General features: G+C 41.2%; 1 protein-coding gene across 1 annotated transcript in view; it reads right to left on the minus strand.

The window, feature by feature from the left end:
• Positions 1–12426, minus strand: part of itga3b (integrin, alpha 3b) — a 26689-nt gene extending 14263 nt beyond the window's left edge. The window contains exon 1 of the mRNA XM_035670663.1: positions 12032–12426. Coding sequence (XP_035526556.1) covers positions 12032–12222 — 191 coding nt within the window. The 5' untranslated portion in view covers positions 12223–12426. The remainder of the gene's footprint in view (positions 1–12031) is intronic.
• Positions 12427–13706: the final 1280 nt, after the last annotated feature.

Raw genomic sequence — 13706 nt, forward strand, 5'->3', positions numbered from 1 at the left:
TGGGCACCACACACACACATAAAGACACACAAACTAGCTTCTTGGTGATGGATCTGATCTTTTTGTCCACTCACCCGGACACTCCCTACATCAGCACCTTTTAACACGCCACGGAACTTTGAAGCAGAGGGATTACTCCTTCTACAAGGCTCTATGCTGGGACACACTATTTACTGTCAGCACAAGATTTATTAGCTCCACTTTGTAGGCGGAAGGTGCCGACAATCTTGTTTACAGTGTGTGGGACACATGGCCGGCTGTACTATGTGGGGAAACAAAAGAATATAGTAGTGTAGTCAAAGTGCAGAATTTAAGCTTCTTTTCATTCAAACTTTCTGAAAGTGATGTTGGTTAGATGCTGACGGTGGTGGTGGTGAATGGTGGAAAGTGGAAAATGGTGAGTCAAGCTCTGAGTCAAGCTTGTGGGCATATTATCTGCAAGGGCAGCTACTTCCCACACACACACTGATAAGTAAGAATAAATACAGATAATGGGTGTGAAACCTTTACAATAAGGTCACTGTGCCTGAAAATCCAAATGTCTCTCATGATTCAACTGTTCATTGTTCTAACTTGATTCTTTCCTAAATGATGGAAGGATGACTTGAGGTCAAAGCATTAACATGGAAAAATATTCCATAGATTTTGTAAACATTTGATGCCTGCTCGCAGATTACTAACAGGTTATGTGGTGGGTTTTCATGTTAAATAAAGATGGTGAAACTTTTTACCGGGCTATACCACTACACCACAGCTTTATGTATTTATACACACCCTTACATAGACAAAATGCCCCCATATGTACCTGCAATCTAATCATTAAAAAACATCTCAAGAGCCAAGACAACAATATTTTCTCTTTGATGTGTCACCTGAACATGACTAACCAGTCATGTGAGTTTGTTTCCGCTGTTAATCTTAGATCGAATTACCCCATACATTTTACCCTCATCTAGTCTCATTACAACGCAGTTGAAAAGCACCAGAACTAAATGAAAGTGACCACATTGCCTCTTCTGTTTTTGAAGAGTACAATATAAGAGCCTTAAGCTTTACACTGAATATTTTCCACTGCATGAAAAACAGACGTCCTCCAGCCATGTCTGCATCATTTGAAACAGAGAGGTACAATTATCCCTTCTTTCTGCTACCATATATGCATTATCAGCAATGAATCAATTATCTTGCCACAGTGATGACAACCAGGAAGCCAAGATGGCCTCTGAGGGCCCGCAGTTTCCAGTGGACTGGGAAGAAGAGGCCTTGGTTCAAGTAATCATTCAGTAATGTAGACAGCTTTTGAGATACCACAGAGGTTTGTAGTATGTAGTGGGGCTGACAGGTATGTGGAGAATCAGGGCCAGAGAGTCCCACTGTGAGTGTGGAGGCTCATTCTGTAATCTACAGTCTGAGTACATGTGTGTTAGTGCTTCCACATTACAGACAATGTATGTTTCTGCATACATGACACACCTTTCTGCTTCCATAGACATTAAATCAGAAGTCAGGGACACCCAAATGTTTTTCAGCTGTAAACGGCACAGAGTGTCTCAAAACACAAGGTTAGCCATTCTTGTGTGGAAAACCAAGCCACATATCCAAAGCATTTAGCAAGACATAACGAGGCCACTCCAGAGAATAAGCAAGACTGTTATAAAACACTTAGAGGCCAGTAAATGTAAACTTTGCTCACACTGAAGAAAAATTCGAAAGAATTGGGGCACAGAGTCCAGTGCTAATCACACGTGCTTAAGGGAGGCTTGGTTAACCTTGGCTGGTAGAGTGCTTGTTGCAGCAAACCGGAAAAAAGGACCTAGTCCAACCCGACCTCATAAACATACTCACTGTCGTCTCACTGTTGCATCAGATTATGGATTAGGACGAGCTATTCTCTCCTTTTTCCAGTCTTTGTGCTATTGTCTATAGCTTTTTATGTAGTGTACAGACATGAAAGTGGTATCTCATCTGACTCTCTGGAAAAAAAAGCAAATAATGTGTATTTCCCAAAATTAACTATTACTTTAAAAAGGACCCCTGACATAGACTAAACTCTCCTTACTATAATAATGATTTAAAGATTATGCTCTTCAAATATGCAATAGCATGTCAGCTAGACCAAACATTATTACAAGCATGTCCTTCATATCGTAGTTATCTCTCTCCAAATGTCAACAAAAAGGCTGTTTTTCAAATTGATGAAGTCATCAAGTTTGTCACTTTATGTGAGGAGATTTAAGAGGATTTCTTCAGTCTTTTCCACTCATACATAAAAATCACCAAAACTTGAGTTACAAAGCATTGACTCAGCCATGACAGCAGACTTCATATCCTGCTCCAACTGCAACAATGTATGCTCTCGTCCTGTCTACCTCCATGCTCATCACCTCCTCATAAACAGGCTGTCAAAGGCCCAGGAAAGGTAAGGGGAGCAACCGGCAGCTGCATTCCTACTCTGAGGACATGTTGAAATTCGCCCCTTCTGCTTAACAAGTGATCCGAATGGCTGGCTAAACCAAACATTTACTGCGGCAAACACGCCCAGCCAAGGTAAGCATGGTTGCATTCTTGCCATGTAGGAGTGAAAAACTCTTAGAGGGGGAAGAAGGGAGTTGGATGAACTACTGTATATTCATATCAGTGGTGTTTAGTTAAACAAACAGGGGTCGACTTATCCAGTCACCACTGACTACCAAAGCAACTGACAACACCAAAAAACAGAGGAGGGGGAGGAAGTGTTGAGAAAGCGGAGAAGTGATGGAAAGGAAGAAAAAGGGGAAAAAAAGGTGATTGCTCACATGCAGGAGAGGAACACTACAAGGTCTTGTCAGTTTGGTAGACAGAGATCTGTCTATAAGACACTCAAAACAACACATGTAGTTCTCTGGTAGTTAATTAAAATGAAGCCGTAACCTCTCAGGCTCCCGCCCCCTACCTGACTGCTCCTGACTCAACATCGACAGCACTAAAACCGGGAAATCCAACTAAATTAAACATGACTAAACTCTTCTGGATGACATTTTCTCTCCACCTCATAGCCTTTTGCAAGACTAACAAGAAGAGACAATGTGCAGGCCCACTCAGAGCAAAATGTGATCTTTAACAGTACATTCATCTTCATCTGGGTCCAGTCTGAACAGGATTGTTATGAGACACATAATATACATCTATAACTGGCACACACCTCTTCACCCTGCTGGCTCTTGCCTTTAATGTCAAGAAGTATAAATATTTAAAAATGGGTAACTGTGAGAAAGTGGGTGAAAAAGAGAGACCAAGAGGGAACTTTCACTAGCTCACTATGGACAATGTGTATTATTTCATTTATGCTCTTTGTGCATACTCAAGTATTATAGCGGCTGCCAGTGTGTTTAAGTATGTAACCCTTACAGAAGTGATGGATGATCTCTCCAGATAAGGCTCTGGGCGACCTGTTTGTCACAGGGTGTGGTAGTCAGGGCAAAGAAAAAGAAAAAAACCTTCGGGTTCATGTTAGACAACCTCAGGGCCTGTTTTTCATCAGGGATGCAGCTCTTTTAGGAACCACTGTTAAAGATATACAATATATACATGATGCAAGAAGTCATTATTTGTGTCATCTTCCTATCAGTTTCACTCCTTCTACACAGTTTACACATTCTACGGATGAGGCACAAGGCACAGGGTGTGGATTCTTATAAAAGCATCCAACATAAACCAATCATGATTCTGTAGTCTATTCCTCTTCTGTGATGTGTCAGGCTAGTGTTGTGAGAACCACTGTAAACAAGCAGACACGCAGACGTTGCCCCTGGTAACAAGGTGTTGTTTGGATGAGGATAAAGAGGGTAGCATCTGTGGAAATGAACAGTGCTGTGGAGGTTCAGTGATGTGAAGAGGAGAGAGAAGTTTAAGCTTGAACTGTGAGTGTCAAACACTGGTTGGTTGTTTTGCAACCAGCTGGTGCTGCTTTAGTTTGGGTAACCTGTGGAACTGGAGTTCAGGTTCACACTGTGACCATGAATTGCTCAAACTAAAGACGAACTAAAGTCTGCTACTTTTAAATGACTGTACAAGGAGATAATCAGTCATATGTGCCAGTGTGCAATGAAGTGAGAAACAGACATTAGCTTAGGACAACATTAGATATGTGTAATTTGATATGTCCGCTTCCTGTAGGGTAAGAGTGAAACGAACAAGTAGGTCTGTGTGATTTTGGTTTATATAGGTGCATAAGTGACGGTAAGATCACACGCAGTGGACCTTGACCGAGACAGTCGCAACCAACATGGCAGAGCACCAGTGAACTGCATTGACACTCCTTGTTCTAAAAGCAGGTCACCAACAAGTACTGGCAAGGAACAGGCACACAAACTGGTGTTAATCCTCGCTCATAATCCTAAATCCATTTAACAGATACATGAACACACTCACCTATTACTGCATCCTCAGTATTTTTCATTTTGCACTACGGGCAACTTTTATTGATTCCAGGGAAACATTACTACTTAGACCCACTAAGCAAATAAATGGAGATAATATTGAATGGAGCGACTCAATTTGCAGATTGAATTAAGCATGAGGACAAGAGCAGAAGCGGGGCTGAGATCTTTTTATGCCCTTGTAACGATGTAATGATTTCACCGAAAGACGAGAGGATGGTTGACGTGGTGTGTTACAGAGTGGTCCGCTGACGATAAGGGCACATGAAGTCATGTGATAAGTGTGTATGTGTGTGTGTTTCTTTTTCTTTCCATAAATGCTCTGTACCCACTGTTTGCATTACAACAGCACTAAATAAGTTATTTGTTGTTTCAGGAAACTCTCTCACAAAGCATTAGGGGGGGAGGGGGGGAAGGGGGTGAGCATGCACATTGCTATCAGACTATTCACCATAAGCACACATAGTTGTTAACACACTGACTAACTTCCTGCACGTACAGAACATGGCTAACACATGAGTCCTCGCTGGACAAACAGTGATACATCAACCTGCTGCAAGTAGAAAAGTGTTGGTCACACAGCACTAACAGCACCTGTGTGTCTCTATTCAATTAAATTTTTTAAATTTAGTTTTATTTGTTTTGTGCCACATCATTACAGAAGTTATCTCAGGACATTTATCTCATAGAGAAAATAACCTTATTAATATCTTAATAATTATACATAATTAGTAAGATATTAATAAGGATGTTTTCATAATGATAAATATCACGACATGGCATATGTGCGTGAAAATCATATGAATAAAACAAGTGTGGTCAACTTATTTATTACATGAGACCACACTGTAAATGTGTAAAACATGAAAGACAGTTAAACCAACTGATTGGTAGCCCACAAATGGCTGACTGGTCTGCCTGTCTACTTGCTGCATCCCTCTGCCCATTGCACATAACCGGAGTCTTCCACAAGCCGGCCAGGCAGATATTGCTAAAGCTACTAAGCTAATCGCACAAGAATTGCAGAGAAAGAGCCGCCAAAATGTACAGCTTACATCTGAAGCAGATGGAGTATGTATGAGTATGTATGAGAATGGGTAATAGAGGCTAAATCATTGTAATAAATGGTAATTTAAGCACAAAAACGGAAATAATAATAATAATAAACGGAATAATTGAATATAGTTAAATAAAAAAAATCTGTCTGCACCTGCGTTCTTAACACACACACACACACACACACACACACACACACACCAGTCTAACTGGGTATCTCAGCTGGACAAACATCCTGTTTGAAGACCACCATCTGCCATTGGTGAAACAGTAACCAGGGAGCAAACTCATTTGGACCCAGTGTGACAAATTAAACATGGCAGGTCATCCCCTGACAATAAACTGAATCACTTTTCATTAGAAACGAGTTAGTTTGGTTTAAGTCTGTAGGTTGCTCTGCTAACTATGCCCACCCAGTCAGTGTCTGGTGTCACTACATGCATGATGTCAGACTGGCTCCTCCACTGCTGCAGATGCAGACAGCATAGCACTGCTATACATGATTAACACACACACACACACACACACACACACGCATTCTAGCTGGCAGGGAAAAATAGACACAAATGCATGTATACAAACAGACATACAGACACACACAGCTGGACTGAGCCCGGACACATGTTTCTCAGTGACCCCACATCACACAGACACACATATATCCTGCAAACTCACATCGTGCAGCCATTCACAAGAGACTTGCAGTATCAGTAACAGCATTTCCATTAACATTTTGACCCCAGCTGTGTGTAAAGGAGGGAGAGGGGGGTTGGGGGGATTACAGGTGGACTGTCTCACAGCTATAAGTGAGAAGACAGTTTCACTGCTAGCGTGCCTACGCAGTGCCAGGTTTTCACTCACATATTACTCATCTTATATAAAAGCGGTGCAGGTGTGCACATGAAACATCTGTTACCTGTCGAGGCTTGGAAAACTTCCAATGAATACCACTGGAGCAAATATTTATTTTTACCTATCATATGTGTAATTTTCATCATCAGTAAACTACAAAATTACAGGAGGCATTTTATAACATATTTTCAGCACATTTTGTATTCTTAAGGACAAACAAAAAGTTACCACATTCACTGACCTCCACATACCAAGTGTAAACTAATACTTCAGGATCATTTCCCCTTCAAAGATGAAAAATGTAGATGCAAAGGTACTGAAGCATATAGTTTTTCTAGCTCCAGGTAGTCCTCATTAGCCCGGAGGCCAGTTACACCAGCTACTTTTCCAAGCTGTTTGAGGGCATTTGTACAGCCAGGGGAGAAAAGGGGGATCTCTTTACACTTTTGTTAAGATAGAAACAGTCCTCACTGCAGGTATTTCCAATGAAAGCCCCACCATAGAGAATGTCCTCTGTGGAGATTAGCAGGAGGCACGAGGTCCTGCTGGGATCCATTTCAACGTGTTATTAGAAGCCGTCATTCATTCTGCTGCTACACAAAACCAAACTCATGCCATTACCAACTGATTGGATACAGGCAATAAATACCATAAAGATTAGGGCCAGTCAGTCACTATGGACAAACTTGCACTTCACTTTAGTGAGGTCTTGTACAGTTGCAGTGGCTTGGCTTAGACTCCATTAAATTAGAAAGGACTTTAGCCCTTGTATAACTTCCAGCCTAAAAACACACTGCTTCACAACACACTTGGTATTTTGTGTCTGTTTTCACTGTTTCAGTTTGGTTTTTATTTCATGGTTTTAAGCTGTAACTTATGGATGTATTAAAACATTTTCTTTTAGAAAAAGGTAGCCAACAATAAATCAAAAACCACAACTGTCTTATCAGAAAGTGGTATCACAATGTGGCCAAATTGCAAGGAGCTGCAATTTTTTGATAAAAGTACAATTTCTGTCAATACAGCATTATAATGAAGTACTGTAGTGCTGAACATCTGCAGGAATTATGTTTTCATCAGCATTTTATGTAACCCACTATGCACTAACACAGTGAAACAGTATTATGTTTTTAATAAGCTCTTGTTAGCTACAATCTTTAAAATATATAAAATTAAATTCTGTGCATCTGTATACAGTAGCATATTAAGACAAGTCTTTCAGATCATACGATGGCAAATATGGAGGTAAAATGTCTCAAATTAAATTTGCAATGCTTCCACTTCACAGGCACACATCAGTAAATCACAGCTGGATCTCATGTAATACATGTATGAAGTACAGAGGATTGTTATCTGAAAGTGTTTCAGTGTGGCATGACACTAGTGCTCTGTTAGGTCAACCTTAGAGACAAAGACCACTAGCATTTCTATGAGGGGGTAGATTGGATCACACCCACCTGCATCATTTACATTACAGCACAGCTTATAACACATTAGATCATTTGGCTAGTTATATGATGAGGTGCATCTCATTTTTGAGTGTTACACTTTTATTATCTTCACTGAAACCACTCAACATACTTCTTTACACTTACAGCTTACAGCCCAACACATAATACTGTACTGCACATGAAACTTGCAGAAAAAGGGAGGTAAAGTATAAAAAGACCATTCTATGGATATACATTGCAAGTTTTTTCTGCTGTGAAAACCATTGATTACTGTCACAGTTATTCCCAAATGAGCATTGTTTTTGGAGTATTCAATATTTAAGGGTTATACAAAATGTACTACTAGAGTGTCAGCATCTCAGACCATAACAATGATACTGAAATAAAGTAATCTCTTTTAAGTCTTTCAAATAATCACCAACACTGGTTTAGTGGTAATAAACCCTTAATTCATGGAATTAGATGTGAAAACATTGTTAAAAACGGCAACATAAGCAAATGTTAATCCTTGGGAACAAATTCGCCAGCTAAAGTACGTCTACTAAAAGAGCTTGTTTTTGCCACTGACAGGCTCAGATTGTTTAACAACATTATGGAAAGGATGCCTACAGAGGCAGACCTTTTGTTTAACCAGAAACAGCCATAATATCTTTATTGCCTGCCATACTCCATAGACAAAAGTAAGAATTTTACTTCACATATCAGTGTAACTACATTCAAAGTGGACAGAAACAAAATAAAACTCTCCAGAAAAATCTCTGTTTCCACTGTTCCAACAAGTAGTAGAAACAGTAGATGAGAAAAACAGTTGCTTTCCGTCGCTCTACTCAGCTGCACAGGGAGCAAGCTGGCTATGTATACAAACCACAGAGAGGTTGCAACACAGGCACAGGGAGTGTGACAGGACACCATGACTCTACATAGCAAATAGTTGTTTGCTGCTATACTAATGTTTCCGATGCACAATTTTAATACTAAATTTAATTTAAATTTAAGAAGAGTATTCGATACCACACACCATCCTCATCTGCTGTGTTGGTGTGCTGATCTTTAATTCCATCAGACTCCATCAGAAAAGCAGAGAATTATCCTGTGCATGTTCAAACTGAACACGAGACTGTTTGTCTGTATAAACCTTACAACAGGTCGACCCATTTAATCTCTACCTATAACAGCAGAAAGGGGGAGGCCCCATCAAATTAAATGGCTGACTTTCATGGCCTCGGGCGACTGCTGTCAGACAGAGATGAGCTGGAAAAGGCACTTCTACTGTGATTAAATATTCATCAGTCAGAGAAATTAATTTATTCTCTTCAAGCCGAAGAGGTTCCCCAGCTATAAAATTAAGGAAGCTTCGTCTGCTGAAGGAAGAACAGAATGATTTTAAATACTGGAGGGTCCTCAATAGACCCCAGAAACATCATTCTCACTTCTGTCTTGTCTCAACCTGAAACCTGGCAGGTTGTGACTATGCAGAGAAGGGTAATACATTCCAAGCATACCACAGGGTCAGGGGACTGGAAGAGCCAATAGGTGGCCAGCTGACTGCCCAGTCCCTCCACCCTGCTATAACAGAGAACAAAAAAAGCCCTCTCAGGAAAAAATCTCTAAATGGGTGATTCAAAGAGAAGGGGGGAGCGGAGAGGTGAATACCTCGTACAAATTGGCCTCAGGTAGCTTTAAGATTATTCAGGTGCAGCCGTTCCCCAAGAAGAAATGTTGGTCTACTAATTGGTCATGTATTCCCCTCAATTCAAAATGTATTTTTTAAATTGCTTAAGCTAGGCCAAGATACAATGCATGATTCAGACTAATTAGATAACAGCCTGCATCTTAATGGGTTAAGATAAAAGTTTATTGCACTCACTTTATTGCAGAAGTGGGACAAGAAACCCTTTGTCTTGACTTTTATCCTGGACTCTGTTTGACTCGTGCATGCGCACAGAGCGGCCACTCTGTACACACTGAACACTGTACATGTCACAACCGGTTTATATGCCTTGTTCTTGCATTTTTCAAATATTCACACTCTAGCTCGCTCCAATAATGAGGGAACATGTAACAAACAGCTCTGTGGTGCGGTGAGACGGATCTGGGGCCACAAAAGAAGCCAGACAACACAGAGGAAACAGGCAAGACTGTAAAACCAGCCCTAGCCAAACATGGGACGCACCATCAGCACATTGTGTCTTTACAGAATCACAGAGTATGTACACAACAATGTCTGAGTACTGGAGGACTGTCTTTACTTTGATGGCTGCACAGATTAGAGAGGACACTGTTGAAACAGGTGATATTAACATACTACACTTTGCAAAACACATGATCTGATAACAAGTATGGGTTATTATTCTTTCAGGGTGAAAGTGAGTTTTTGGTTGCAGGTATGTAGGTTAGCACCTTTTGAATAACAGGTTACAGTCACATTCAGGGTGAAAATGTCGCAGACTCTCACTTCTTCAAAATTCAGAAAAAGCCAAAAGTCACATAAGGCACCAAAACGCACCGATGCTAGCTATGTGTTTCATTGCTGACATCACTGGCATCATTTTTTTGCCTCAGATGCTTGGCTGATGTGAAGCTAGCAGAGAGGACAAGGCGACACAACACTGGAACAAAGGCCAAATATCAGAAAGAAAATGAGCGGTCTTTAATACATCCTCAAATTTGCAGGAATATTTCAACATTTTAGGAAATACACTTACTCACTTCCTTGGCCAGAAAGAGGATTAGTGTATTTCCCAAAATGTATGTAAAAGGAGAAAGAGCGTGCCCCGGCTTGAACATCTACTTCCACATCACCACTGATCAAGTGTCAGTTGAACAGTGCTATCCATTCAATAAACTGGGGGAAATGTCTGTATCCGCCACTTGGCATGGAGATTAGGCTGATAAACATTACATTCAGAGTTACTTCGCTGGTGACAACACGGAGGAAGTGGGCCCTGGTTTACAAATGCTCTTCCTGCATTAGCCTTCAAAGCAGAACGAGGACACAGATAACAGCGAGTTATGAACAAGCTGTGTGATCATGGATGCGGAAGGATGAGGGACCACTGTAATTGTCCGAGGGGAATCCTACACTAAACAATGATACGGTTTGAGGATCTTTCATTAAAGAAGCTACTGTAGAAAGACGTGTCACACACATGCATTCTTCTCCTTCATCAACTATTCCTGAAGCAAAAAAAAGGATTTACTTTTAGCTTAATCATCCCTTACACTGTTTTACTCCACATGAGCATTTGTGTCTTGGTAATAACAACCCTACAAGTGTTACAGGCCAATGAACACCTTTATTGGGAAACACAAACCCAATTGTGTCTTAGCTGAATGTAATAGCCCCGGGATAGGTGGAAAGAAAGTAGAGCAGGTTGTATCACAGCTTTTCATAACAGAAGTCAAGAATACAACAAAGTGACAAATACAGGAATCAATAAACTGATAGAAATTACAATTATTACTTATTTCCCATATGCTGTGATAACCTTATAAGACTTCTGCTTGTGTATTGAACTCAGCGGCATAGAAAAGCCCCAGTGTTCACCTGGCCCAGCTATTTCCCCCTGCAGCTACAGATCCTCTTAAAGTTGCCTGTAACAGGAGTTATGGCATTTCTTTTCTTAGCCAATTCTGATCCTCAACCATAGCATTAAGGCAAAATGGGATAGCCAAGACTAGAGTGACACAATAACTGGGCTATTGCAGGGTTTGGACTCAAGAAAAAACAAAAACTGAAATGAGGATTTGTACATAAAAAATAAATATTCATGTGAGAGTGCAACAGCCGGTTTAATGGTTCAAATTCCTGTTGGATGTGACTGTTTTATTTATGACAGAGGCACAAACATAGTAGGAAACAGAACACCTGATCAGGACCTTTTTTATATACAAAAGGAGAACTGAATAAATCTGTAGAGGTGTCTTTTAACAGGTGGTTGCCTTCACAGGAACTACTTTACATGCAGAAAAGGGGGAAGCGTGTGATGCGAAGGAAAACCCCTGGTGTTTAACAAGTACGCGCAGTTTCTAAATGGAAGCCGGTGTTGCACGCAATAAAAAACTGTAGACTCCAAAGCTTCATTGCGGAGTTTTTTGCGCAGTTTCTCAGGCTCAATAAGCTTCTCTGAGGTGGATAAAATGGTTGATTCTCGTTGCGCTGGTCTAAAGCAGGTGCGTTTGAATGCGGTCGTTAGTTTAACCTCTAAATGGAAAAAGAAGTTGAGCGTTTTTTTTCACAGCACAACAACTTACAGGTACTTTGTGGAGCCCCCCGTCTGTTGATGCAGTGCAACTGAGAATCCAAAGAAGCTCCCTTTGGTTTTCCCCTCTTTGATCACAGGAAACCGTTCATCTACATTAAATCCACTGCAGGTTTGCGTCCCGTGGTACACAGCCAAAACGGCGCAGAGCAGTAGTCCTGGAGACATGTTGGGGCTGTTCATCCCTTGTGCAAGTGCAGCTGGGCTTCCCTCAGATCCACGATCAGCGTGGGTCTCTCTCCCGCGATGAGCTCCAACAGGTAGGCTGCGCTTTACAGAGACCACCCCATTGAGAGCCGTCTGTTTCCCCCCTCGCACTTCGTGTTACTGACTAGGTGTCGGTGTTTGCCTCTCTCTCTCTCTCTCTCTCCCTCTCTCTGCTGCCCTCCCCTGCTCTCTCTTCCTCCCTGTCTAACCCCTGCGTCCACACCCATTTTCATTTGAAACAAGTGCATTCACACCCACACTGCAGTGAGTTCAGCTGTGTGAAACCGTCTGTCGCCCCCCCACACACGCACATTGTTTCTGTTTCTCTCACACGCATATTGAAAATAACCTCATGATGCTGTGGCTCTTTATGTAGGCTGATATACATGTGACTTGGATTTTCAGTAATGCCTCTGTGAAACCAGGGCCAGGTCTCTCTTGAGTATGAGACTGTGTGAGATTACCTGTCTAAATAAAGGTTAAAATAAATAAATAAACACATAAAATCTTCATACAGTGTGTTTTCAGTGATATCAACACCTGCCATTTAAAAAAAAGTTCAGTATTCTCGGTCAACAATTAAATTAAAATTAAATTACTAATAAATCCCTTTCAGTATTTTCCTTTGAGAATATAAAGCATAAAAGCATAAAAAAAATCATAATAGACAGCCGATAGTTCCAAATACATATGAGATGTTACATGGTTAAATGTGTACATGGTATTCTTTGTAATTGTGTTAGTTCAGCGCTGATATTTTCTGAATCAGGCCTCCTGTCAAAACCCCTCCAAGCCAGCTAATAGACCCACGGCCCGCCCTCACATGAGCACTCTTGTGACAGCCACTCTCTGCTTTGCTTCACTGCCTATCGCTCAAACGTCTGGCATCCAACAGGCAGTTCATTAAACCCTTAATCCCCTCAGAGAGTTCATGGAACAGGCCAGAGTTTTTTAAAGTATCCTTTCCTTTCCATGAATCCCTCCTCAACCCTCTCTCAGCCTTTTTCCCGTGCGGAGAGACTGCAGCTCCATGTCCTCCCTGTTTGCTTGTATCTCTGCAGCAATGTGCGATCTTTCATCATGTCTGCCTTATTGGCCGACTCCTGCCTAAAATCTGGCATCACTGACCTCCTCTAATTGATGAGCTGAGCTCCCACTCTGCATCTACTCACGCTCCAGGAGTTTCTCTCACCCAGAGGTAATCTCTTCCCCATCCCCAGTGAAATAATGCCCCATGGGGAATGTAGTTCACCGTGCACATTCCACAGGCCAACAGCGAAAAGGTTTGTGTGTGCTTCAAGAAACTGTATTTAGAGGTGTTGATGCTCTTTACCATTGTATAGTCTGCATATTGAAACCATAATATCACTTCTAAACCGTATGTAACTTCTTCTTTGATTCCAGGAAACAGGTGTATGTAACAGAACAGAGGAAACACACTACAATCAGCAGGTTAAGGT

This window comes from Morone saxatilis, unplaced genomic scaffold (genome assembly GCF_004916995.1).
Source record: "Morone saxatilis isolate NCDOM2014 unplaced genomic scaffold, NCSU_SB_2.0 Contig1, whole genome shotgun sequence".
Taxonomy (NCBI): Eukaryota; Metazoa; Chordata; class Actinopteri; family Moronidae; genus Morone; species Morone saxatilis.